Below are 27,843 nucleotides of genomic sequence, written 5' to 3'. Positions count from 1 at the left end.
ATAAGCCATTATCCTCCTGCCCAAATAGCGTCACACTATCACTCCAATGATGCATTTGCATGGTGAGGCAACAGCATAACAAAAGAATTACAAAACAGCAGCATTAGTGAGGAAGCTAAGACATTGTCAGGAGGGTACGTGATATACGGGTCATTGGATTGAGTTTCGGAGAAACTGGAAAAATGATTGAAATATGTCTTCTTCCCTGAGGGAGAAACAGACACCTCTGAAATTAACACCAGTTTTTCGAAAAACGTGTCTTTCTGGATAATCCCAGGTTGGATTAATTAGTAAAGGTCCCCTGTCACACTGAGACAAAAACAGTCTAATGCCTTATTGTACTGTATAGTGTCCTTTTCCATGTGCTGCCTCAGCCACTCTGATCAAATCAATCAGCTCAGTATCAAACAGGCTTCTGCTTTGCTGCCAGTTTCCTTGACTCCAAACATAGCGGTAATGTCTAAACTAGCTCAAAACTCTCCTGTTGTTTCTCTGCCCTCTGGCATCTTAGACTGGTGTTTCATCAAACATAACAGTACTCTCTTGTGGCAAATGAGAATGTTTCAAATTGAAGCTCCACATCTGCTCTTCCTGTCTTTGTTACAGTGAAGCATTTCTATAAAAGCTTATGCATTATGTACATTTGCCTATGAGGGAATTTCCCTTGCTTGTATGAAAACCTGAACATACCTTTCCCCTAAAGAACAGGAGCTGAATAATGGTGCCAGGTTTACATCAGAACATTTTCTCACTATTCAGTGCACATCAACTCCTTGCTCACATTAAAACACAAACACTACATTAGCATAAAATAAGTAGCAAAAATCATGTTGCTAATTCCCCAACGTGTCAAGCTTGTCAGCATTGTATTAATTTGGTTACTGTCTTAATCAGACACACTTTATGCTTGTAATGAGGTGTGTGGTTTGCTTTAGAGTCATGTACTGAGAAGTGTGGATAAAGAAGAAGAAGAGAGAAAAAAATACAGTACAAAAGAATGAAAGGGGAGAGCAGGCACCTTCCCCAGCAGAGAGAAAAAAAAGGAATTTTATTAAATCACATCTTCAAGCTGGTTCTCCCTTGAGAAGCTTACTGCCTGGTATTTCCTGCTCTGGGATGGCCCTGTCCAGATTAGAGGAAATTGATTTAATGGCTTTAGTTTAATGGCTCAAAAGGCTACATCCACTGTGGATACTTTCTTGTTCTCTCTTAATTTAGCTGTTCTGTTTTTTTGCCTGCTCCCTCTTTTTTCTATTTTGTCCTGTTCGTGTTTACACCTAATTTCCTTTATTTGCTCTGCGGCAGGTATTGCACAGGAATTGGTGTCTGTGTATATGTGAGTATGAGGAAACTTCAGCATGCTGCTGCTCTAAGAGACAGTATAGCAGGCAGGTCTCTGGTTTAATAAAGAGACAGTCATGGGATCAATAGTAGTGGTAAACTAACACCTACAGCCTCAGGCCCAGCAGGTTGTTCAATTAACTGGCTCTGATACACACAAACACAACTGAGGTGTTTCTGCTCACCATCAGTGCTGCCTAACTGCATTAATACAGATGTCCAAGCTTTGAGCTATTAAAATCTAACACTGCATGACAGAGCACAGTGAAAGAATCAGTGATGTCTGACCAGTTTTGGACATAATCTTCACCTGTAGTCCAAAGAGAATGGTGCTCACTGTGATTGACAACACTGTTTTGTTATAGAGGGGTCAGCCATAATACACTACCTTACCTTCACTTGTGAAAAGGGTCAATACCCCACTGATTCTGAGTGACTCAACTGCCTTTGGAGAAAATCCTTAGAGTGAAATTTACAGGGCAATAAAATGCAAATGGAGAACAAAAGGGTGGAATTCTGTTGTGCACGAAAATCAAACGTTCAGCACTTGTCCATTTGGGGCACAGGAGCAATTCCCAAGTTACAAGTAAGTCAGTCAAATAAAAAAATAACCATTTCTTAAATGCCCTGAAATGAATAAACTTGCTGAGTAATAAGATCCTTTATAAAAACAAAGAAATCTGCCAACAGTCTGAACAGATTTGGTTATTTCATAAGGGATTTTTGTGTTATTTTTTGTTTCCTCAGTGCTCAGCTCCATGCCTTGTTGTGGGCAGGAATCAGGATTTAGCACTATTTGAACCACGAGTTAACGGAGGTTATCATCTTAAATGTCATAATAAATGTATGTGTGCAGATAGTATTATTTTGTTGCTGTGCCTACATATAAACCTCCTAGTATTTGATATTCTGCCAGTAGTCCTATTGACATTGTATCCCAAAAAAAGGTAATACATGAGTGCAGCCTCTTTATTACTTATCAAAGTTTGGAAGAGATAGTTCATACAGTATTTACTATGGTATTATTACTGTTAAAATCCTGTTTGTCAGGTGCCAAGAAGAAAGGTCACATTGTAGAGCCTGCAAGTCCTGCTATTTTGAATGTGTAAAATTTACAAGTTCATGGTAAGTAAGATAAACCGTGATCTAGAAGAAGAGAGAAAATCCCTCTGGACTTTTGATCTGAACACACCCAGTGTGTTTAAGTTATGGCTCATGTACTGTTTATGTGGGACTGAGAGAGAATGCATAGCTACAACATGTGAGGAATGTGTATGTGACCATTCAGTTTTATGGGATCCTTTCACCACTGTTAAAGCTCCACATTGAGATACATGACAGGTGGGAATCAAACTGTCCAGCCTGAGGCCTGCAAGGACATGGAACAACCCACATATGGCCAGAAAAATAGAAACCACTGCATTGTTAACAACAACTGAAATGAATGGGACTACAACTTATCATATATTGTCATTAACCACATATTTTCATTATTAAATTCTTAATTAATCAGTTGTTTGGTGTATGACATGTTAGATAATAGTGAAAAATGGCCATTTACACAGCTAAGAGGCAAATCTTTTGATGGATAACCACAATATTTGAATTTGAAATGGTGGAACCAGTTAGTTTTTTACATATTGGCTTGAGAATGAATCAGAATTGACTAATTGTTTTCACTGGAAACATGTAGTTTTACAAATGTGACATTTATTACTTTACAATGGACAGGGTATCTACTTTTTCCACAAACATGCAAACAGTGAGTCCTGCTACCTCCCCACCTCACTGTAGTAAGCAACTGGTTTTGTTATGAGTTTTATAATGTCAAAAACAACACTGGATACCGCAGATGACCTCATATTAGTTGTCCCATGTGGCTATTAGGTGACAGATGTTCACAAGCAATGAGCTTCCTTGGATGGCACCCATTCAAAGCACAATTAATTAAACATACACACAACAACGACATGTGTGCATTCTCCAAAATGGCTTGTGTGACAGTTAATAAAGACGACCCTGGGGTTTTGACTAATGAGCAAGGTAATTATATAGCCACATACAATGTGATTAGCCGCAGCGCGCAGAGGTCAGTGAGGGGACACACACACATGTTCCTTTCACCAGTGCTGAGGGACCGTTAGCGAAGGGAAGCAGTATGACTCCAATCCTCTTTCCCGGCCCCCTAAGGTCCGATGTTATTTTAATGTTTCCCATCTGACATCGGCCATGCATGTCTGGCTCTGTTAGTTAACGGAGCAGAGAAGCCGATGTAGCCAGGCTGTCTGCTGTGTTACCTTGCGTGATCGCGTATGGTGTTTGTTTGAGTGTGACAGATGAGGGGATGCAGTGTGCTATCTAGGTTATCTATTTAGACTGCTTGTTTAGTTGCAGAGAAGCCTTAGGGGGCATGATTATGAGTCACCACACTTTGGTCTGAATCCCTCCCTTGTCTTCTGGGCTTCATGGTGCTGAAATAAATAATTAGAACAGTTGTGTGTTGTAATTTATAGAAACAGTGATTCACTTCTTTATTGATGTGCAGGATTGTTCACAACCTGGGAGCTTGCAGATTTTGTTCTTTTAGTATTTTTCTACTGTAACATTAATGTTTTTAAGTTGGTCAGCTCTTGTTGCCAGAGGGGTTTTATGCAGACACATCATGCCAACTGTGGAGAATATGCCTAATGTGGAATCTTAGTATATCCTCTCGTGTCCTAAATATTCTTTGTTGAGGGGATTAGAGTCTATACAGGATTTTGGCAAAGCCAGTCTTCATAAATGTATTGTACTTGAACAGTTTCAGCTGTGGTGCAGTTTGTCAGTTGAATGAACTCACAGTTTTCTGACTTTTCCTTTATATCCTTGCTTTAATACTGGTAATGGGTTATGGTACATTGCTTATCCAACAGAGGTATCAAAAGGGCACTGGCATCATTATATCAGCTTCACAAATAATGCATAGATGTTCAAACGCTCAGTAAATAACGTCCCCATAGGGGTACATATTCAAAGTGCTGGCTGAAACTTCACTGAGATCAAAGACCACACGTTTGCTTTATAGTCCAATTACACAGCAAAGATAAAAACTCTCCAGTAAAAACTTTCCACAAGCACTAAAAACATGTATATGGCCAGCAACAAAACTATTGCCAATTGTGCTGATTTATAATTGCAGTCATTTTCATGACGTTCACTCAATCATGCAGCTTTTGTTGAAAAGGATTCTGTGCTGGCTGCCAATTCAGGCACTGTATTTTTTCCCATCAAAGCTGAATATGTCATATTGCACCTGGTAATTCATCAATAATTATACTTCAACACACTCTTCCCCATCATTTATTCACTCTAGCTCTGCACATCTATGGAGACTTTAATATTTTACTCTTTCACAAGAAGTCTTGGGATGCAAAATGGGAGTTGTGCAAACATAAAAGAGAATGTTTAAAAATAAAGTTCAGTTAGACAAAGGGCTGCCTCATTTACTTGCTCAAACAATTCTCAGTCACACATATTTGCCTTCAGCACTGTAAAGGCTAATTCCTCTGAAACCTTCCCTTTACTTTGTTCCTTATCTGTAACTCTGTACTTGCTAATGATTTTCAAGTCTAAGTTGCCCCCTTTCTAATTATTGCCATGTCATAGTCAGTTGGAGGGTGTCCTTTGTGAGCCAGAGTAGCAGAGTGACATTAAAGTTACTAAAATTACTGTAAACAAAGCATCTAGTAGCATGCAGTGACAGGTAACAGTTGATATAGACAGAAATCCAAATCATAGCTGTATTTTGAAAATCAGACGTTGTTCAGGGTGTGGGAAAATGGCAATGTTGTGTTTGTGCTCAGGTCTCACTTGGATTAAGATGATTAATGTCCCTGTTGTCACAAATAAACCAAGCAGTAGGTTATTTCTATTAGGAAGGAAATGACAGTAATGTTAAACACGGCCCTGCTACCATGACTTTATTGACATTAAACTATGCCAATGCAGTCTGAGCGAGTTGGCACAGACAAATGTAACAAATGAAACAAGCTTTGTCTGGTGATTCTTGTAGACTAAATGTTGACTTGGTGCTGCTTTAAAATAACATGTATCACTACTGTTTTTACACACTGTTCCAGGGTTCAGTCTTTCCTCTGCATGTGCACTTCACTGAATGTCACAACTACAGCACTTCAGCTTGAGCAAAAAGGTGTCATACTTCTACTACTCTCATACTGGCTGATGTCTTATCAGCACCACTCATCATCACACCTCATGCTTTCTCCAACCATCCTCGGTCTGCCAAAAGATTTAAAAAAAAAAGCGTCCTGTGTGGCTTTTCACCTTGTTGTGGTGAAGTAAAATGTTTTCTGAGATGTTGCTGCTGTAGTTCTTGTCAAGGATTAAATCTCAATGCTGCCGCTCAACCCCTGTGAAGAAGCATACCTGTTGTTGTTGTTGTTGTTGTTCATCCTGCAGCTCTCACTGTCATATTCTCACCAAACACCCTTGCTCACTGACATCAAAACATGAGCGTATTTGCCTCTTAGCTGTGTCTCACACTCAGGCTCCCACCACCACCATCACCACCACACCTCTGTGCAGAGCTAAGCATTCGTGCAGCATAGGACGCCTCTAGCTGTGATGCTTTATTCGATAGAAACTGCCCAGTTTGAATTCCCAATCCTGTTAAGCATGGATATTTCCACAGTGGGTAGCTCTAGCCTCTCAGAACCCATGCAAAAGCATCCCTGCAACATGTAGCTGGTGCAGTATGTCCATTGTGTGCTGCTGGCACACAATACAATTTGGAAGCCTCTATCATGATACCTATGATAGCAATCGATTTTGGCTGCACACTACACATTAGTGGCACTACCTGTCATCTTGAGATTTGGGCACTGGCAGAAATAGAATGAGCATCCTACACTGGGTGGCATGTGTCACTCTTTGTGAGATCAGGAGAGGAGCTGAGTGATTCAGTGTAGATCCACTGCTCCTCTGTGCTGAAACGATACCTTCTGAAGTTTCCCAGGAATGCCCAACTGGGACCCAGACGGTGCTGAGCCGGTGATATTTCCCATCTGGTCAGGGAATACCTCAGGGTCCACCTGGAAGAGTTAGGGGAAGTTGTTGTGGATAAGGATGTCTGGACCTCTTTGCAAAGGAGGCAGGAGATGGATAGAGAGATGTTTAGACACAAGAAAACAGAAATGATAAACGTGAAATACCAGTAACCAATAAAACAGATAAGACTTAAATTCAAGCCTTTATTTTATGCATCACTCAGCGGTGAGACAACATATTGTAGCGCAAAACAAATTACTATGCTCTGCTTCGTCAGTAAAAACATGCACTTCCACAAGACCTTGGTTGAGTAAATTAATTATACAATATGTACAATTGATTTAATAAATTCACATGGTACCAGTTTTCTGTACACGCAGGAACAACAGGAACATCTCAGGGGCTGATTTGTTCTGCATGGTTACACTTTGTCACTTGATGACATCTGATAGGGATCAAATCATATGGACTAAATAGAGGGTGTGTTTATATGTGATTTGTCCTCAGGCAACACTTTTGTGTATATCCTGTTTCTATTTCTCACCATCAGGGAGGAGAAACAGTAACATGAAACAAAACTGAAATTTAAGATGCTCTGTAAAAGAAAACTAGGGAAAAAAGCTTGTATCCACCCAGGATTGTTTCATTTTATCCATGAAGTGTAGTCATGGCAGAGTCATAACAAAGGAAGACAGATGATTGCGTAACCAAGAAAAGATCACAACTGACAGACAGAAGGCCAACAGTACAAAAAGCCTGCCGGTAAATTATATTATTAATGGCTCTGCACCGACCTGTAGATCACACCGATATGAGCTCTGCTGGCATGTTAACATTAATCGACCGCCCATTAGTCTAATGATAGGTCACATGAGCTCCAGGCAGCTGGCATGAGCCTGCTGGTTGTGTGATAAGGCTGCTGAAGCGGCCTGTTTGTCTTGGGGTGCAGCTGTTAGAGGAGGGCTGTGGTCACAGCATAATGGGCTCTTTTAGCATCTACATGTGAACAGATGCAGGGGCAACGTTTCCTGAACAACAGATATCAGACCACTTGTAGTTGTTTTAATGTATTTTTTGTTCTTTCCAGGATTTTTTAATTTTAATGCGTCTTCTGATGGGGGCCTTGGTAGCATTTTGAATGGTTGCAGATATTCATAAGATAGGCAAATAAACACGTTAGAACAACAAAATAAATCTAATAATAAATTAGTTATGTGACAAGTGTAGCTTAAGTGCATTAAAACATTGCTGTGCAAAGTACAGTACACAAAACTGATTAGAGGTTGAGGAAGACAAGTAGTTTAGTTTTTCATTTATATTTTAGAGAGGCTAAATATCTAAATGTAGCATGTCAAACAAGGTTCATAGAGCTCAGTTTTTATCATGAATTTAGTTGTGTTTACACTAATATTTCTACCACCTGGATCACAAATTTAATGAAAGGTGAAAAGTCGGGGTGTCCCCAGAGGTTAGAGCAAAGACTGTGAGCCACACTATCCCAGGTTGTCATTCAGTGAGGTGCTTTTGTTGCAATGTCAAAGAAAATAACGTTTTATTGTCATTTTTTTATTGTAAAATCTTTTGGCAGCAGAAACAAAGGGATGGACATTAAACAAAGACCTCTGGATGGAATCAAATCACATGATGTTGCATATATGGTATGTGCCTTAGACCGCTCTGCCATCCAGGTGCTTTGTGAGCAGTTTAAATGATTCGGTGTGTCTATACTTTCTCACACATACTGCACATACTCCCAGCACACATCACGTGTCTAGACTGGATGACCCAGAATGTCTTGCTCGTCCAGGGTCAAACAGTGCACTATGTTATGTGAATGTGAAGGCACACACATATATATGTGTGTGTATATATATATATATGTGTGTGTGTGTGTGTGTGTGGTGTGTGTGTGTGTATACATCCACTGCTGTATGCATATCAGTACAAGATGTTTATCATAAAGACTTGAGATGCCACTGAATGTACGTAATTTTCCTCTTATATGTGCTCCTCCTCTCACAATCTCTCTGCTTATCTTATGGCTCCTTCCCCTGCCAGCCTCCTCCTTCTATCTCTATCTCCCTGTCTTATCTCTGTCTCTTGATTGGATGCCGAGCCAACTGCAGTAAAAGCAGTATAGCTCTGAAATACTTTGATAATGTGATAGTGATAATGCCCATTAAATTGGTATTTTTAAATTATATTTTAGCAGCATGCAATACAAATGTTTCTAATATTTTACATGTGATATTTTTTGAACGGTTAATATGTTCATTGTTATACACTAGTTGCCTAATTTTTATTTTGTGGCTATAGTATTGTCTTATATTGTTCAAGTCAGATATCCTGTTCTCCTGGCTAAACGCTGAAATTAGCTTTGGACACAGTGTACATAATGACTGACAGTAATCTTATTTATATATTACATCGTCTGCATCCTTGTTATCTTATCACAGTTGTTCACATCTTTACACATTGGGAGTTGGTCAGAACTGTGCATTAATAAAAGCTTTCAGAAATGCCAGAATAGAAAATGTCTTTTTGGGATGGTGGGTGCATAAATGTTATGTGTGCATATGCCTCTCAGGAGGAAAAGCAGACACATACTGTATATGTATTTTCCCATCACTGTGCTCCAGTATGAACCTTATCTGCTATCTGTGTTACTCCCACTGCTGCCCCTTCTTCAGCACCAATGAGTCTGATTTCAGAGATGGTTGCAGGAAACTCTCCTATCTAACTCAACTCTTTACTTAGCCTAAGTAGAACAAATCCTACATGCACTGCTGTGGCTTAGTGTCCCATGGTAACATATCATCCCCCATCATATCTCTGGTGCTAACGCCACAGACAGATCTAGACTACAGATCCCAGTAGCCGTGAGTTCCTCCGCTGAGCTTAATGGAGCCAGGCGGAGCTTATCCAGTATTAATAAGACTTGGGCTCTCCTGTAAGACAGTGAAGAATAATAGACTTCTTCTGATCTTTATTCCCAGAGATATGAGTTAACTGTTTCACTGAAACAAAGGCCACTTTTGATCTCAGGTTTTAAAGTCTTTGTGTCGACCCTGGTGTTGGCTGAGTCCCACTTGACTAATGAGTGCTGAGCGGGTGGCTGCTGGCTGTGCACTAGATAGCAGATCCACCATTACACACTGCTTTGGCCTAGAATAGATAGTTACGGTAATTAATCGATTGTCTTTGAGTCACAACAGATTGTCTTTAATGTCTTGGTTGGGTCAAACTGATAAATGGGGGAATTAAATCAACAATAGCAGAGTTCCACTCGCCCCCTGTGCCGTAAATTCTACATTGCTATCTTTGGGTAAAACATGCTTCAGAATCTGCTTTTGGTATGTTTGTAAATGCATGGCATGTTTTAATGTTTTTAAATGTGTTTCCTCTGTATGTTCCATCTGTAAACATCGACCCTCTGTTGGTTTGTGTAACACAGTGATGCTGGCATTTTGGTGAGAAACCAGGAAATTTGGATATCAACAGACCTGGTTAAGTACAGGTCAAATACAGAAAAATAAAAGCATAGGTTCACAATCCTCCAAGTCTGTCAACACCCACATGCCCATGTCTACCCTGAAGCAATTCCTGCTTGCTGTAATCTTTCCCCCTGTTGATTCTGGCCTGTAGCACATCCCTTCCTAATGCACTTCAATTGTTACAGGGGACAAAATCCACAATCCTCATTCTCTATGAAAGTACTTTACAAAGCAAATGAGGCTTCAACAGTCCCGAGTTAGAAAAATCAATCATTCCCTCTTTGCTTTACTGTCCCTTCAGTGGCAGCCAGGAAGACACTGTTCAACACTGTTCGAGGAAACACAAGGAGGAAATAGCCTCTTGATGTGGAAGATGTAGCCACTCAACTTGACTCACTCAAACTTGGGCAAACCTGGAGGGAAAAAGTAGAAAAATGTGAATGATCTTAAATCACATGGAGGAAAGATATAATGTATGAACTTGTCATATCGATGTGTTTTCTCACTCCTTATCCTTTGAAATGAGCCTGGAGCCCCACTTTTACCCTGTAAAAACTTTTTCTTTGAAGTACAGTAAAAAGTAGCTGTTTCCAGTGAATAATGAACATTAAAGCTTGTTCATTTAACAAGTGTTGTTGGAAAAACAAAATAAATTAGAAAAATGTCTCATAGAGAAAAGGTTGCCAGAATACAAAGATAGTATCAACATGTGGGGATGAGCTATTATTTGCACCTGTTAATCTAGACTGGTTTGTTGCTGGGATGTTGTGACAGACATCATTCCTCCCCCTATTGTGCATGTACAGTATGTGTGTACACCTGCATGCACCCACATATACTGTAAATGAAAAATACAGATCATGGTGTGAAAGCACTCTATCTCAGTCTTCTTTGTTTATCTCCACCAGGCGCCCTCCCTTCTCCTTTCCTTACTTAGCTGTCCTCTTTTGTCTGTATCTCCTCTTTGATCCAGAGGAATCTATGGGTGAGAGCATGCAGGGGTCAGCGGGCCGAGTTGACGCAGTGCTGAGTAGTTATTTTCTATGAGGGAGAAAGAGAGTGTGTGTGCATGTATGTGTGTCTGGTGCATTTCTTTGGCAGCCTTAAACAGTCTGCAGTGGAGCAATGAACTAAAGCGCACTGAACCTCTCAGACCTTTTCGTGTGCATGCATCCATACAGTACAGAATACACTGGAGTGTCCCTGTACATGTTTTTCTGTGCATGTGTCTGCACAGTTTCATGTATGTATGACTGGAACGTTTGATGGTATGTTTGTGTATGTTGTACTATTTTGAACACACACTCTATGGAGTGTGAAGGAGCCTCACGGCCATCTGTATTCCGTAACGGCTGTTATGTATCTGGTCGAACAGGACTGTCCCGCTTCTTTTGAATGTTTGACCTTCTCTGTGTTTGACAGTAGAAGGCTGTTTTCACATTCATCTGTGTTAGGAGTGTGTAACTCTCCTCACTTTAATCCTCAATTTAAGACATGCACGTACATGATTTTGTAACATCAGGATTACTGTAGTTTGGCAGCCAGTTGTGGTCCAATATACAACTTAGTGTGATGTGGAAACTTGAAGCCTCCAGGGGCACTAGTTAAACTTTTCAATTGAAAACTATTTGCATATTCAGTTATTTTAAGAATCTTTAACAAGGTAATTGAATTCTTTGGTGGGAAAACCACAGCAGACATAAATTATTATTCCAAACAGTATTTTTATAACTTAAAATGTGCCTGGAGGGAAACTTTAACAAGAGCAGTATCATTTTTTTGTACCCTACAAATCCAGCACTACACAATCTAAATCCACATATAGTACAATATACAACTGTCTGGTCTACACATTCACATGAATTCTACATATTGTAATGTGAATATAGAGTGATCACACAAACACACATATTGTACCAACCGCAGATGTCCTGCTATATAGCTTCAACACATATTTTATGGAGCCTACCCGATCATTACTCAGATTCCAACCCACCAAGGCAGAAACACAAAGCAAAGGTGGCGGTGATGGGCTGCTGACAGCTCGCCCTGCCCTATGCCCCTCCTCCCTCCATTGAGGGATGGAGCACGGCTTGGTTTCTTCAGTCTTTTGCCACGTTTAGTTTGTGTCATTTCATTGGAGACATATAGCTTCACGCTTAATTGTCAAATTGATAGGTACAAGAATTTGTTGTGATATTACTGCTGTTGTCGACTCAAACAGGTGGATGTCAGGCCTGGATTAGACTACAGCTCCATGTGTAGAAACAGTACAGGAACCTTATGTTTTGCACATAATAGCAGATGGAATGTCTAGGGCATCATATAGATATCATATAGATCTCTCTGTTTCTTTTTTAACCTCTAACACATAGTCATGTTCACATGGACAACTTGCACATGTTATACATGTTATGTATAGACAGTCACATGGACACAGTGGCAGCAAACACTGCATGAACTCAAGCACACAGAAAAACATCTCTCATGCAGATACAGCGCTGTGTCTGTTGGCTCAGGACTGAACCGACATGTACTCTATCTTTGGGTTTGTGTGTGAGACATCCATGAAGTAAAAACAAGGAGAAGGCATGGAAAAGGTGAAATGATTGAGTAACTGTTTTGTTTTTACTCTTCAGGGATGTTTGCAGTGAAAACCTCAAACTTTGCGCTCTGACAGCCTTGGCTCTCGCCACATTCTTCCACTGCTTCTCCGCTCACGTTCTCTTTTCCTACACTTTGCTCTGTTTCTTATCACCATCTTGCCTTTACGAGTTGAAAAACTGCCTGTCTTCTTGATCTATGCTGACAATGTTAAGAGAACAAGTGAAGCTCTAAACAGCGAGGTGCGTTTGCACTTTTGGAAATGCTGCATATGTGCAGCATGTGTATAGAGCCTGATTGGCTGTGTTTGTGTGTGTGTGTAATGTTTAAGCGTGTGTAAATACTTGCCTGTGTTACCATGCACATATGGGCATTTGTACCTTATTTTTCTGTGCAGTGTGTGACGAGGGCTTGGTGCTAATCAGATCCAGGACCACACAGGCAGGCGGGTGGGAGCCGGTGGGAATCTGGGCCCCTGGCCCTTGGTACCCCAAACCCATTCTCTGCCAAGAAAATCACCTTCCAGCCTGTTGGCTCCACCTTTTGGCCCCCTCCTCCTTTACCACCTTCTCGTCTTTCACTGATTCTGCTGTGTCCAATCAGGAAAAGATGGAGATTATAGTGTATGTGTGTGTGTGGGGTGGAGGGTGGGTGGCGTGGTTATGGCTCTGGGGCCAGGGGGGCCTCACCAGGCCTTGTAGGCTTCATTACACCCCTGGGTGGGAAGGATCAACCGGGGGGGGGGGGGGGGGGGGGGCGACATGTAAGAAATGACCATGTCGGTCTTTTGTGAGTCTTTACAGTATGTGTTTTATTGGTCATTATAGAGGTGCCTGAGATGTGGAGATGAATGGAAAGACTCGAGGGGGTGGAGAAAGGTAACACAGGATATGGAGTGTGTGCAGATTTGCACATGTGTAGCATAAAAACATATGTATCTGCATTCGCTTACTGTATTGAAGGAACATTTCATCCCAGTAATCATGTGATGAGTCGGTGTGAAGAAGTGTTGATCATTGTTTTCCTCATTGCTGAATCCACCACATTATAGAATGGAAAAGATTAAAAAAAAGTAGTGCTTTAAGTACTCAGGGTGGATTAGCTACTAATCATGAGGCGGAAATCAGAATAATACAGCAATGTTTTGCACAGTTTTTAGTGCAATATGAAAATATAAATCACAAGTGGCAGTTAAATACTGACAGATAAAGCAGAGTAAAAATGTATTAGAAGATACTGAATTTTCATTTTAAAAAGGATAATGTAACTGCAGTCATTTGAAACAATACACTGACAGTCTTCTGCAATGATATGAATCAAATAGACAACAGTCCAGCCGAAGCACTGTATTGGAGCATAGTCAGTAAACACCCAGAGCCTGGTGTGAACTCCCTTGCTTATACATCTGTACATCTGTCCTCTTTAAACTTGGAGAAGAGGCTAGCATGCACATGACCTGAACAACTGACTCACAGCTCACTCCTCATTTGGTTGAGCTCCTTGGTGGGGCTGAAATGTCAAATACAGTCAGGGCAGCCTCAGTGTTGTCACTGGGTGTCATCTTATACAGGGTGATGGGAGACCAGTTAGCATCATGCATGCACTTCGCAGGCTCTTACCTATGTGCTGCTTGGACACATACTGTATAGCACTTAGCAGAGCCAGGACCCAGGCCAGGCAGCTGAATGAATAAGTTGCTGGTTATATTTGGACCTGTACCAAGAGCCAGTGCATGCTTACTGGCCTAATAATCAGGCTAATGAAACCTCGTAGGACCCACCCATATGCTAGGAGCCACCCTGGACCTCCTACCTTCAGCCATAGCTAAAGCAACACCTCTCTGCCATGTCCACAGTGTTTTCCTGGCTGAGGTCTGCAGTCAGCAGCTAACACAGACACTGAGACAGAAACAAGCAGACCTGTTTCAGTGAAGAAACCAGACGAGCTGCGGGCTGCATCCTAATGTTTCTCTCCCCACAGAGCTCAGACTGGCTCCCCCTCTCAAGCAGAAACCCATCCCAATTTGTTGAGGCTTTGCTATTTTGCTTGATAAATTTGCACATATTTATTTATATCATTTTATTTGTGCCCTTGTTTATATGCCTGACGCGAGTCTGGTTTGTTTTATTTGAGCTGCGGCTGGTGCCTGGATCCCAGCCGCGTTTGTAAACTCCAAGAAACTGAGCGCACAATACACATACTGAAAACACACACATAATACTCACTGCCAGGCTTGCACAGTGCAACACTATATGCACATACGCACACAATTGTTGTTTCACAACCACTTTGGGAGACAGGCATCTGCGATTCCATGTGTTTCTGAGTGTGCTTTTATATTAAACAAAAGACAGTTTAAAATGGATGCTCATGTGTATTAATACATCGTCAAAGCTTGTCAAGTTGGTGTACTTATTCAGTTTTTGTATTTAAAGTGAAGGACAAACAGAACACAATGAAGAAAAAAGTACATGTATAAGGAAAATATGAAACATGAAAAAGTCAGGTGAAAGACAAAAGTACTAACTAACTAATTAGCAAACTAATAATGGTGCACTTATATTAATGAAATCAAAACTTTTTATTTTAGACAGATACACTTCTTGTGACGGGGAATCCTCCATGGGCTTATTTCGCAGGAGCTTAATTAATGAATCCCACATCTTTCAAAGTCTCTGGGTTTTCCCTTTATTTTTGAATTCACAGACATCTTGATAGCCATTTTGAAAAACTAGCTGAAGGCTCGTTTTAATGTGTATAGAATGTTTGTGCGGGAGAAAACAAATATGCATCATCTTTTTTTTCCTTGCTCTTTCAGTAGGAAACATATGTTGATAGTTTTGGGTATTTTAGATAAGCCTGTCCTCTCTATGGCCTTTTGGGGGTTTCCCTGTTGCCCCATTGCTAATTTGGGAAAAGGAGACCTCTCCCCGGGCTATTGGCATGGCAACAACACCTGTGTGTGTGCAGCAGAGAGATGAGGCGAGGGAAACGGGCAGGAAGGCAGAGCGGAGTGATTGCCCAGATTGCTGGCACAGTTGGACAAAGTTAGCCATGCAGTCACAGCCTGTGCGTGTGTGTGTGTCTCTGCACACACCCCATGGAGCTGCAGGTTAGGCTCTGTGCCCAGACACCCCACACACTCACAACCTCTCCTCTGGCCTGCTATGTTAGCACTGCCAGCTCAATCTGCCTAATGTTGGATACACACTCATGTATTACTCTGACACACACACACACATTAATAATGTAATACACCTGCATGCACCGACACACTGAAAATGGAATTCCCTACTCTGCTACCCAATCTAATTATACCACCTGCACACATGCTGACACACAGGTACACCACACACACACACTCACACACACCTTTCCCTCCTTCCCAAAATGAAACTTTGGTACTGACACAGGGATTCAATCAACACAGCAGTATGAGTATGTGCATGCGTGTGCATATTCATATTTTGCAAATTAAGTAACGAATCTCTGGCATTCAAATCAGTAAAATGTTTGGCATAAGTGAACGGTTTCTTACTTGGTTTCGACATGTCTTACCATTCCCTCTCATTTTTTTAGGTAGCCATATTGTCAAAGAGGCTAATGTCCTCTTTAACAGGCTAATAAACAGCATGTGCAAACACAGAGACAGTAACTGTGTACAAATGGAAACTGTACAAGCCCCTCCTTATAAAAGACCTTTAAATGACCTATAATTCTCCTCCAAAGCAATTTAGCAACTATCTTAAAATCTCACTTCATCTCTGTGTTGTCTTGTTACAGTTAGACAAATCCATCAGCTGTGAGGAAATGAGCAAGTCTAGGGAAGTGGACATCTCCAGGAAGATAATTGTGGAAAGCACACATACATACAGCCAACAGTTTCACAGACAGTGCAGTTTTTCTTAAGGTGGTCTGATTGGGGTGGGGGGTGGGGGGGGAACAGCTGAGTGTCTGTTCTGGAGTGCTGGGTGGAAAGAGGACAGGATTAGCCACACGATGAGCTCAACAAAAAGGCAGCAATCTGCAGATAGTTTGATCCCTCTGAAAATGTCAGCTGCAGTCTATGGTAGTGTCAGAGGGCTCCTCAGCACTCATGGGTCCACCTTAAGAAGAAAAAAATGCAAGTGGAGGAAAAGAGAAGAAGAGAAAAAAAGAGAAGCGAGCTGGATCTGTTTTCCAAATGCAGTCACATTCTTGGCATCACCTTAGCTTGTCCCGGCCAATGGAGGTGGGAAGAGGAGGGATGAGAGAGGTAGAGAGAGAGAGGAGAAACTAGACGTGGGAGAGAGAAGAGCAGATTGTTTTTCTTTTCTTTTCTTTTTTTCCTTCTCGCCAGTGCTTAGTACTTTAAAAGTTAATATGTTAACATTATCTATAGATGTACTTTAATCTTTGGCCTTGGCTCACATCGCCTATAAGCAGACAGATGCATTTTTATCTTTCCATGTACATTGGTCTTGTAAAAGTATACATTGCCTCATTTATCCCCTGCTGACAAAATGTACCATTTTATGTTTACTCCCAACAGTTACACAAACCAGCCACAGAATGTCCATGGATGTTCCCACCACACTTAGCCTAATTTGTCTGTCTGTATATAAGCCTTTTAAAAATAAATCCAAGCATACTTTTATGTTTCTGTGTCACCACTAATGCATGCAGAAATTGCAGCTACTGTCTGCGTTAAGTTGTCATGTTTAAATAGTTTAGAAAAATCTCAAAATAACAGATATGAAATACTGAAGCATACTGTATGAATCTGTGTAATATTGTACTGACACCAGATGCATTTTCTTGGCTAATTTACCTTAAAGAAATATGCCTTTTAATAAAACATATGTGATAGCTACATGCCATAACAAGAACTGTCCTACTCTCTGGTGTGACAAACTATAAAGTATTGTCCAGTACTACAACAAAGTTGAAAAATCTTTAAGAGATTAGTGGTTTCAGCAAGTTGTCAAGTAAAAATACCAATATTTACAGGTTCTAGTTTCTCAAATGGGAGAAGTTGCTGCTATATTCTGCCTTATATCATCGTTAATGGAATATATCTTGGCACTTGTAATTTGTATTTTCATCATTTCTGACACTTTGAAAGCTGAATGATTAATCCATTAAATAATCCTCAAACCTCAAAAGATGTGCAAAGGAAGATAAGAGGAAAAAGAACAGAAAAACAAGACACAAAATTCACAGAACATCTGTTGTACTTATATCAGCCTATCATGATGCTACTCATTAACATTTACATGTTGTCTGGTGTAATGGGACGATAAAGTGATAAGAATGAGAGACTTTGTAATGCTGAGAGGAAAGAAAGGAGAGGCTGGCAGCATCATTAGGGAGTTAGCCGTGCCCTGAAAGTATGCAGATGTCTTGTGTAAATTTATGTCTTTGACTGCTCATTAGTCTTAGTGCCAGGCGCCAGCCAGCTCTGCCTAGCTGTGCCACTGGCCTTCCCTTTACACTTCCCCTAACAACTTGCTGGTGATGACTGCTGAGGTGCCACAGAGGAATCTTCCCTGTGGTTCTGCTCAGTGGCTGGTGTCAGAACACTGTGGTTGCATGGGGCAGCTTCTGGTGTGATTGTGTGACTCTTGTGGGTGAACAAAGTTTTGAAAAGAGCTCCCGTCTGCCTTTTTGTATGTGAACAAGCACTGCTCATCTCTACACATCCAAATGTCTTTCTTCAGACTCTTCTGCACTTGCTTTCCTGCTTTAATGTCTTCATCTCTGGCCACCTCAAGGGACCCTGTTGCAGTCATGGGCGGTTTAGCCCTCTTACACAGGAGCAACACACCCAGACTGAAAGACACACATTCTCATTTTTAGTCAAGTGTCTCAGGAGTTGCTTTGTGTTTCTTTGTAGTTGTTTTCTGTCTCTTTGCAGCTATTTTGCTTCCCTTTGTGTTCATGTTGTTGCCCTCATTTAGCATCTTCTTTGTGTCTCTTTGTGGTCATTTTTTGTCTCTTTGTTTTGCTTCTCTTTGTCTGTGTTCTACATCTTTTTAAAGTTGTTTGATTGATTTTCTTACAGAGATATTAAGTCACTTCAGAGACCAGTAGGGTAATTCAGCAATCCATCCTTAGCTGGATTGTTGATGTAGCACAGAGTAAATTTGGCATGATGTTAACAAGGGATCAAAAGTAACTGAGCTGTCGCAGACGTTCAGCTTTCCCAGGGCTTTTGTTTTAGAAGCCTTATCATAGTCATTATCATCATTAGTTTTGAAAGTGACATGCAGACAACCAGAGAGTTTTATATGAGCAAGGTGAAGACAGTCTGATGTATAGAGATAGAAAGATCTGTAGAAGAACAGCAAAAATAGGTCTGAAAGAAAAATAAAGGAGATGAGGAGAGAAAGTTTGTGAAAGGACAGATAAGGCAGACTGGAGAACTGGAGAAGAGAAGAGGAGAACAAAAAAATACATAAATAGCAGTATGATGCCATGTGGCACTGTGCCCAGTTTGTCCCAGGTGTCCTTGGCTGGTGCAGATGTATCTATATGTACATCAAAACAGACATACTGGTCATGCAAACAGAATGAGAAACATACTGTTACCAGCACAGTCAAGGTAGGACACTGTGTTCCTGTTTTCGCAAGTCAACACTGACAGACTTAGTGTGTGTACTATATAAAGACTTGAGGATATACACACTGATGAGGGCTCTTCAGAAATCTGTTGTAATGACAAAAACCATGGTCTCAACATTACAATAAAAAGAACATGTCAGAGTTTAAAGGAAGTACTGTTTGCTTGTTCAGCATCTGAATTTGGGATACACAAGACGAAGTGAGTGCTACTGATTGTAGCTTGAAAGCTCAGTGTCAAAGTAGGTCAAAGTTCAAACAGTTAGAAACCAGAGATTTATGTCTTGCCATTTTTTGAACAGCCTCCTGCTTCAAGCAGACAAGCTGCTCAGTCAGGTGTCATTTGCTCCTACCATAAAAACTAACGGCTGTATGCAGTTTCTAAGTCGTTTGCATTTGCATGACATTCCAAATCAACATGTGTATACATATGTAAGTTGAGTAGTAACATTTTTATGAATGTGGACGTCTGTATTTGTGCTTACTCAAAAACTCAAGGTCACATTTTCAGAGATGGCTGTAGAGGTAGCATTTAGTCACTTAGCTGTGACGTATTAGCACCCATTAAGAATCCCCTGACAGTAATTAGCCTGGCGAGAGATTGGGCAGAGACGTTACATGAAATATGATCTCTTTGCCTTTGACAGCTTGTGACCCTGGGGTACTAACACCCACCTACCCTCCCCCCTTTCCCACCTCCATGATCAAACTTCATGCACCACATCAACAACTTGGCCCTGCCCTGCTCCATTACTTAACCACTAATTACGCGGGGCTCCTTTGGGAGTTGGGAGCACTGACCTCCACGTTTGCTGTCATGGTGTGAATTTTAACAAGGCTTCTCCTCAAGGAGCTTAAGGGCTGATACTTGCTCCCTGCAGCTGAGCATGCATGCGGCATCTTCTACTGCAGATACACTTAGGTATTACACTCTACCTGCTGCACTCTAATCCTGCTGTCTCCCCAGTTGTTATGTGATTATTTTAAGTTATTTGAAATGAAAAGAGATGAAGATTTTGAGTGAACATTGACAAAAAAGTCTGTTTCAGAGTATCTGCTGCACATCAGAACACGCCAGCAGCTGCAGGAAGCATGCAGTAGCTTTAAGGGGTATCTTGTGGACTGGGTTGCCCCCGTTAAAATGCATGATTTAGAGCCCTGAATCAAATTGTAAAGTATGAGACTCTTTTTTTTCCCTCCAAATTGGTGTGCAGCTGTGACATTTAAATGGTCTAGAATTTGAAAAAAGTCATGCAGGGGGGAAAATGCCACACACCCTTCTCCATTAGTGAAAAAGAGAATCTACTGAGTGTTCTTTCTGGCTCCTTCACTGAAGTCAGGCACTGAAACAAGAGGTTTGCTTTTTACTTACTGTGAAATCAACGTAATTGTTGTCAGGTTTAGTGAATGTATCACTGCAGTTGTATCTGTATCTGTCTAAATGATAAATCCTGTCAAACAGGTTTACTGCAGGTCCCAACATCTAGATAATATCTAGATTTAAAAGGATAGTTGGACAGTCTTTATCAGTTAACCATATTTTTTCAGCAGCACTCTCTGTCAGGAACACCTGTTTTATACTCTCAGACCCATTTGTGTCATGTGGAGCAGAGGGTAGAGCATTCACATTACAACAATTCAAGATGGCTGTATAATAATAGTAATAACTTAGATTTATATTGCGCGTTTTAACTCAAGGACACTTTATAAAAAACAAGACACAGGACACACAAATAAACAAAGAGGCTAGAGGTCGTAGGACTTGTTGAAGAGGTGAGTTTTGAGGAGTTTCTTGAAAGAGTCCAGGGATGGGGTGTTGCAGAGTTGTGATAGGAGAGAGGTCCAGAGGGTGGGAGCTGCCACACCGAAGGCTCTGTCCCCAAAGGTATGGAGATTAGTGTGAGGGATGGAAAGCAGACCCATGGCTGAGGATCGCAGCATCCAGGACTGTGTTTATGGATGGAGCAGGTCAGACAGTTTCTGGGGGGCCAGGGCACTGAGGGATTTATAGGTGAGGAGAAGGACCTTGTAGGTGGTGCATGACTTAAACAGGAGCCAATGGAGATGAATGAGGATAGGGGTGATGTGCTGCCAGGGCTTGGAAGCCAGAAAGTAGCATTTATTGAAGCTGCTGTGAGCAGTCACACTTGCTCGCGGGCACCTCAGTGGTAATGAGAGATGGGCGAGCGCTGCTTATTTTGTTCTTCTACCGAACAAAAAGCAGCAAAATTCTACCCTTCATCAATGGCTTTCATCCCCCTCTTTCTGCTCGTGGTATCAGTACTACACCTAAGTTCCTAAATATTGTTTCAGCACCCCATCTCTTTAATAACAATTCCAATTGATTTCTTTCTATCAAAGCACAACCTAAACATCCTTGAACTTAGTGATTTCACACTGCCCTGTGTAATTCTGAGGAAATTCATCCACCTCTTTTTTTCTGCTCTCTTTCTGATGAACAGAGGGAAATCGATCTCTTTGGCCTGAAACAGAGGAGAGGGGGAGTAGGTCATGTTTAATTAATTCAAAGCTTCTCCAGGCATCAACATGTATTCACTAGTTATTCTTTTGATGCATTTTAAAGTCTGTATTTCAGAGCTTGCAATTAAAGGTGAAACCTGCTTGAGGGAAAATGCTAGTGTTTGTGGGACCCAATTAAAATTTAGAGGCTGTACTAAACTAAACTGTAAGAAACTCAAGGTGCATGTGGCTGAGCCATGTGAGCTGTATTGTGTGTAGGTGTGCATGTGCACTCTATAAAAATGGTGGTGTTGTAAAACATGTGAGAACCTATATGTTTGATTTTGTTCTTACAGGAAATGTCACACTTTGATCGCAAACCACTAATTTGATCTATGCAACTTCTTGAATCTGACATTGCAAAGATGTAATAAAAATAAAAATATTGGATCTGAGAGTTATAATTCCAACCTGTCTGTCATCGCAGCATCAAAATATGACTAGCTGCTGATCTCTTCCTTTTAGGAAACTTATTGATGTTACTTTTTAAGTGTAATGTGTTTGATACTCAGAAGACAGATTTTGAGAACAAGTGGTTTAAGAATGCATAACTACATGACAGGATGTCCTGGGGTTGAGTTCAGTTCAGTTCAGTCTGCTTATCTACTGGTCCCTATCAAATAAGCGATAAAATGCATTAAGGCATCATCTTTAAAAGGGTCCCTTTTTGCTTGTAGTATCACTTTAACTTGGCTGACATTCAAAGGTTAACCAAAACACTTTCCACTAAAGCCATTCTTCACTTATTTGACATTAAGGAATCACATGTTTCACATGATTTATGTCCTGGATACAGTCACACTATGATACACCCAATGAGCTGAGTTTTTATGTTTTATCGCTCATTGATGTGACCATAAAGGGTTGTATTATAGATCTGTAACTGATATTATAATCACAGATATTTATCTATATACGTACATTAGTGCTTAGAAACAGCTGAATGCCCTAAATATGCTTTTGACCACGCTCTGTTTCTCCTTCCTATTACATGTCTCCTAACCCCGATGAGTGGGTTTATTTTGTCTCCATTCCAACAGTGGCCTAAATGAAGTCCCTTTTTTTCCCCATTTCATCAACTTTACCTAAGTGCCTTTCTCCAGAACATACTATATTATCCCATTTTATCTCACTCTCTCTTTCGTTCCCTCTTCCTTTCTCACTTTATCCTTATCTCCTATTTCTCGCTGTCTTTCCACAAGCATACTCTGTACTCTTTTCTGGGCCCCAGACCACTTGACAAACTGACCCTGGATATAGGGGGATATTAATCTAAGAATAATTTTTCTGGGTGGGACCAAGGACGTACAAGGACACAGTAGCTGAGATGAAAGAAGGAAACTAAATGATTTTGAGTGAGAGGAAATCTTTCAAAGATTTTACTACTGTTGTGTTTTTGTCTAGAAATACCATGATGCAGTGTTTTTCACCTGTGGGATTAAGAAAAATAAACTGCCCTTAAAATTAATCTATATTGTTAAAGGTGTTTTTTGGTGGATTCCTCCCTTTAAGTCCAACTAAAATTAAAATTATTTCTTAGGAATCAATATATACTGTCTGTTCTTGGTGTTTTTTTATACTTTTGTACATTTGATCAAAATTGTAATTACCCCACAAGAGGAAATTGTTTTTATTTCTATGCAGTGATACATTCATATTTTCTCCAGGAAGTCCAGTATCTACGTGGGGATGAGCTAGTTAACGTAGCTTGTTGCTCCTACTTTGCAGCAGATGTTGAATGTTGTAAGGAGACATCTTAAATTACAAATAATACACAACCAACAGTGTTATGCCACGCTGTGTGAAATTCCATGTTTCTCCGAATGAGTTGGGACATCTGCTCATTTATTTGCTGTAACTTAGAATCGATTTCAGGCACTAATCAAACAATGGGCCCCGTCTCTCATCCTGTCATCTCTGTCCCAGTGTGATAAACAACTAATTGTTTGTGCGACAAACACAAACAACAGCAGCGAGGCTTAATGCTGCTTGTATCAACAGTCGATGTGATAGGTGAGAAGGCATTTGATAAAGCATACTCCATTGGTGGTATAGGCCTCCGGAGCTTATGTCATTACTGTCCTGTTTCTTGTATAATCTGAATTTTTGAGACACTTAAAAGTACAAATTTTATTTGAATTATTATTATTTTCTGAATATGCCATCAGCACACACACAAGGTTTTGGGATGTGGATCAGTCGCCTTCTGCTGTACAAAAAGTCCAAAAAAGTTACCCTGCACAGAGGTGATGAAGTGCTTCTCTGCCCTGCTGAGAAAGGATGTTTTGAAAGTTGCTTATAATCTCTCTTTTAGTTGTAAAAGCAATAATAATATCAGTTATGTCTAAAGCCATTCTCATGCCCTGTATCCCACTGTTCGGGATTAGAAAGGCATTGAACTAGGGATTAGCGGAGCAAAGAATAAAGCCTTCCTTGGACAACAGAGGAGGGAGGCACGGGCTAATGGTTCAAGACCCTCTGAGCACTTACACACACATACACACACAAACACACATGCTCTTTCACATAGATTCAACTGCTCATCTTAAAGCTACTTAACCCTGCGTCAGAGGTGAAATTCCATAAGCAGTTTTCTAAGAACTATCAATTGTAGCAGCAGATGGTTGTAGAGTGTCACCTCTGACCTCCAGGCCACCATGTCCAGTCTTAACTTGGTGTGTGACTTGGAAGAATCCCTCCACTGCTGGCAGCATGAGGAAAAGCCTCTGTTTCATGTGACTGTGGGTCATGTAATGTTATATGGAATGTGAGACTCACTCACATGGGAGACTTGGTGGAGTTCACAGCAACACACTGTATAGACACAACATGTGGTGAAGCATTCAGGGAAGCTCTTATTTAGTCACCTGCAAAGTAGCATATCAACTCCAGAAATGTATATAAGACAAACAGAGTGATCTCTTTAGAGGTCTGGCACAAAAACCCAGACTTGTCAGGTTTGGGACATTTTGTTGGCTACAATTTTGGGCTTGGGATTTGGCCGTTCGAGTGGAATCTGTTTCAAAATTTCTCTTTTTCTCCCTCTTACTGTGCCAGTCATCTGCATCTATGTATGTTGTGTGTTCTAAGTAGTTACGCAATGTCTTCTGGAGAGAATGAAGGGGACACAGTGTACCCTATGCTTTGCATTAGCTTTGTGTAATAGTCGGTGAAGGCTGAATATAAAGCAGCAATTGGGGTTTTGCATTGGATTTGGGTCTCAAATTGAGGGACCAGTCGGATTCACTGGATCAGGTAATAAAGATGGGCTACTGGCAACAGTAGCCTTTGCAGTGCTTTAGATCTGAGTGGTTCATAGCTTGGCAGCTTCCTCTCCAAGACTCTTTGAGAGAATCCATTGGTACTAGTATCACAGAGCCAAACTAAAAAATATGTGTACTTGGTATAAATAAGCCACAGTTTAGTATAATTTGTAAAGGCTTCTTAAAATTCTGGACATTTCTAAGACCATATTCAGAATAAATTTTGCCTTGATATTAAATTGTTGGACACTGTTAACAGAAGCTTGATAAATGCATAGCAAAAAAGACATTTTGGTATCAGCTTTTTCATCAAAGAGACAGTTAGGTCTGTAGCTGCTGATTATCGTCATTTTCAAGAAATTTAGTTTGTAACATTTCAGTGAAAAATGCTCATCACAGTTTCCTGTTTCTATGAACAACGATCACATTTCATAGAAGTTTCATTTGGAAGTTTATTTTTCATCACTTTTGCTCAAAAAAACAACATAATTAATCATCAGGACAGCTGGAGATTAAGTTTCTGACCCAATCGATTAATTATTTCAGCTCCACAGATGCTGTAATCTCACTGTGTTCTTTGTCTTCCTCCAGACGGGATCCCCCTCCACTCTCCATATCCCTGATACCGACATCCATCTCCAGCCCCTCCAGCCCCAGGGCCTGCCGATTTACCTCCGACATCTTCCACATCTTGCAGCTTCACACCAAGCAGTACGCTAACCTCAGAGGGGGTCAGCTCCTTTTGGAGACCCCTCCCACCCCCTCCCTCCTAAGCCCCCAGGGACGGGACCCTGTCATGTTTCACTGACTGACCCCTCCCAACTGGCGAATGACAAGTGTGCATCCGAGGGTGGGGCTTGCCTCAGTCTCTCATAATTGGCTGCTGGATGGAATTAAGGTGAATGGAACACATGCCCAAGGAGCAGGACCCTAACCCATCAGAGGGAGAAGAGAAACGGTGAGTTGGACAGTTGTACAGCTTCAAACATTGTTGTCTTTGTTTTCTCAGCTTGGCTGTTATTATTTCATGTTGGTCAGGCCAATAGTCAAAGGTTTTACCACAACCACAAGTCACACCAAACCATTGTGGAAATCGTTACCATCTCTTTCCTGATGTGGAATGAAGCAGGAATGGCATTCTGTCAATGGTGTTATATTTGGGGGAGGTTTTCTGAGGACACCCAAAAGGGAATCTCTATTTTTCAGTCTCTTTTATCGTTTAAATCTTTCTCATAGCGCTCTCTGTTTTTACATCTCTGGATCATTTTTTTCCCCACCAAGTTAAACAACGGAGCAGCCTTTTCACCCCCTCCCAACCACTCTCTTCCTCTCATCTGAATTGTTTTCAGAGAACTTAGGCCTGTAGCTACATCTGAACCAGACGACACTCCTCCCCTTACCCCTTCATTTCTTGAGAAGCGGAGCCAGTCGGGCCAGCCCAAACACAAACAAACACGGCTCTGTTTAAGCCCCTTCTCATTAATGAAAACATAATATTAGTGGAATGGAGCCTCTCTCATAGTGCTGCAGCTAGAGGAAGGGGCCCTTTGTATGGAAGAGGCCTCTGGGTAAAAGGAAAGGGTTATCAGTCAATATCAATCTGCTTTGGCTTTAAGAGAAGAGTTCAGTTAATTTACAGAATGCAATGATAATTCCAGGGGACATTATTTCCTTTAAGTTAAAACATTACATTATTAAGTTCATCTCTGTCTGGGAAAGATTCAAGTTGTAGTTCAGATGACTTGTCTTTCACAAGTGCACAAACAATTTGAACAGAAGAAACTTTTTGTAAGTTTATGGCCTTATTTATTTTGTTAAACAAAAACAAAGCACTCTTATCTATGGTGGGTTTCAGTCAGCGGATAAGTGGATAAGAGGGAGCACGTGAAGGCAGCACAAGACAGGCCATTACTCTTCTCACCCCTGAATCTTTTCAAAATTAAATTCCACAATGAAACATAAATTGATGTAATACTATCAACAATATGATAACATATGATAACATGAGTGATGTGTTTATTATCATGTGGAGAGACAAGCTGCTGCCCAGAATGGAGTGTCAGATTCCCCTCCACTGTGTCTCCATGTGCTGGAGTCTCCATAAGCTGGTGTTAAGAAAGCCAATCTGGAGCGTTGATAGATTCCTCAGCTAACATGGACACCTGTCAGGAGATTAACAGCTTTGTCGCTGGGGGGGGGGAATAGCAGGACAGTTGGTGTGGTCATGGATGTGAATGCACCAGCCTTTCTGTTTCATGTTCGGGTTTAAGTATTCTATGCATCTCTGCTGGTGTTCCAGCACCTGTACCATGTACTGGCTGCAGTGTTTTGCACCTCAGGGATAATTAAAAGCACAAGGAATTGGGCTTCATACTAGAGCGGTTATTGCTTTGAGTGGTTTTCAGTGGTGTGTCTGCATGACAGTGGACTTTAGGAACTCACTGGCCCTCCCCTCTGCATGTTGTAAGCCTGTTATTTTTTAACTGGTCTGTCTCATTGAAGTGATGCTATGGTTACCAGAATGCAAACAGAGAATATGACACCCTGTACCTATAAACTGAAGTTTGTTTGATATGTGCACAAGCAGTTTCAGCTCAATTTTTGTTTTAATAATCAAACCTGACAATAAGAAAAAAAAAAGACATACTGGATGGTCACTTTTTGATGTGTCTGAACTGCTGACACAAAAAAGTTGAATGCTACTTTGTACAGTTTTCTTCATATAACTGATCATATATTGGCCTGATGACTCATTAAGATGCATAAATAGCTACACAGTTTATGTCATGCTAGATATGGTTTAAAATATGAATGCAGTTGCAGCATTTCTGCTTGCATCACTTCTCTATGTTGCCACATCTGACGCAAGGCTGCTTGCACCGTGTTGCATTAACAGTGGCAAAGGCTTGCACATAGTGTTGTGTGGTTTGTTGTATGAAGGAATCTTTGTTGCTGGTGTTCTTCAAGAGGCCTGT

The 27,843-nt window shown here is 40.9% G+C and overlaps 1 protein-coding gene across 4 annotated transcripts in view; it reads left to right on the top strand.

Moving 5' to 3' along the window:
* Positions 1-27,843, top strand: part of thrab (thyroid hormone receptor alpha b) — a 203,875-nt gene that overhangs the window by 137,533 nt on the left and 38,499 nt on the right. For all 4 annotated transcript variants that reach the window (XM_051066199.1, XM_051066200.1, XM_051066197.1 and 1 more), the window contains one exon: positions 25,460-25,826. In XM_051066199.1, the coding sequence (XP_050922156.1) occupies positions 25,771-25,826 (56 nt within the window). In that variant the 5' untranslated portion in view covers positions 25,460-25,770. The remainder of the gene's footprint in view (positions 1-25,459; positions 25,827-27,843) is intronic.

This window comes from Lates calcarifer, linkage group LG23 (assembly GCF_001640805.2).
Source record: "Lates calcarifer isolate ASB-BC8 linkage group LG23, TLL_Latcal_v3, whole genome shotgun sequence".
Lineage (NCBI taxonomy): Eukaryota > Metazoa > Chordata > Actinopteri > Centropomidae > Lates > Lates calcarifer.
Note: the sequence above shows the minus strand (reverse complement) of the source record. Positions and strands in the feature narration are given on the sequence as shown.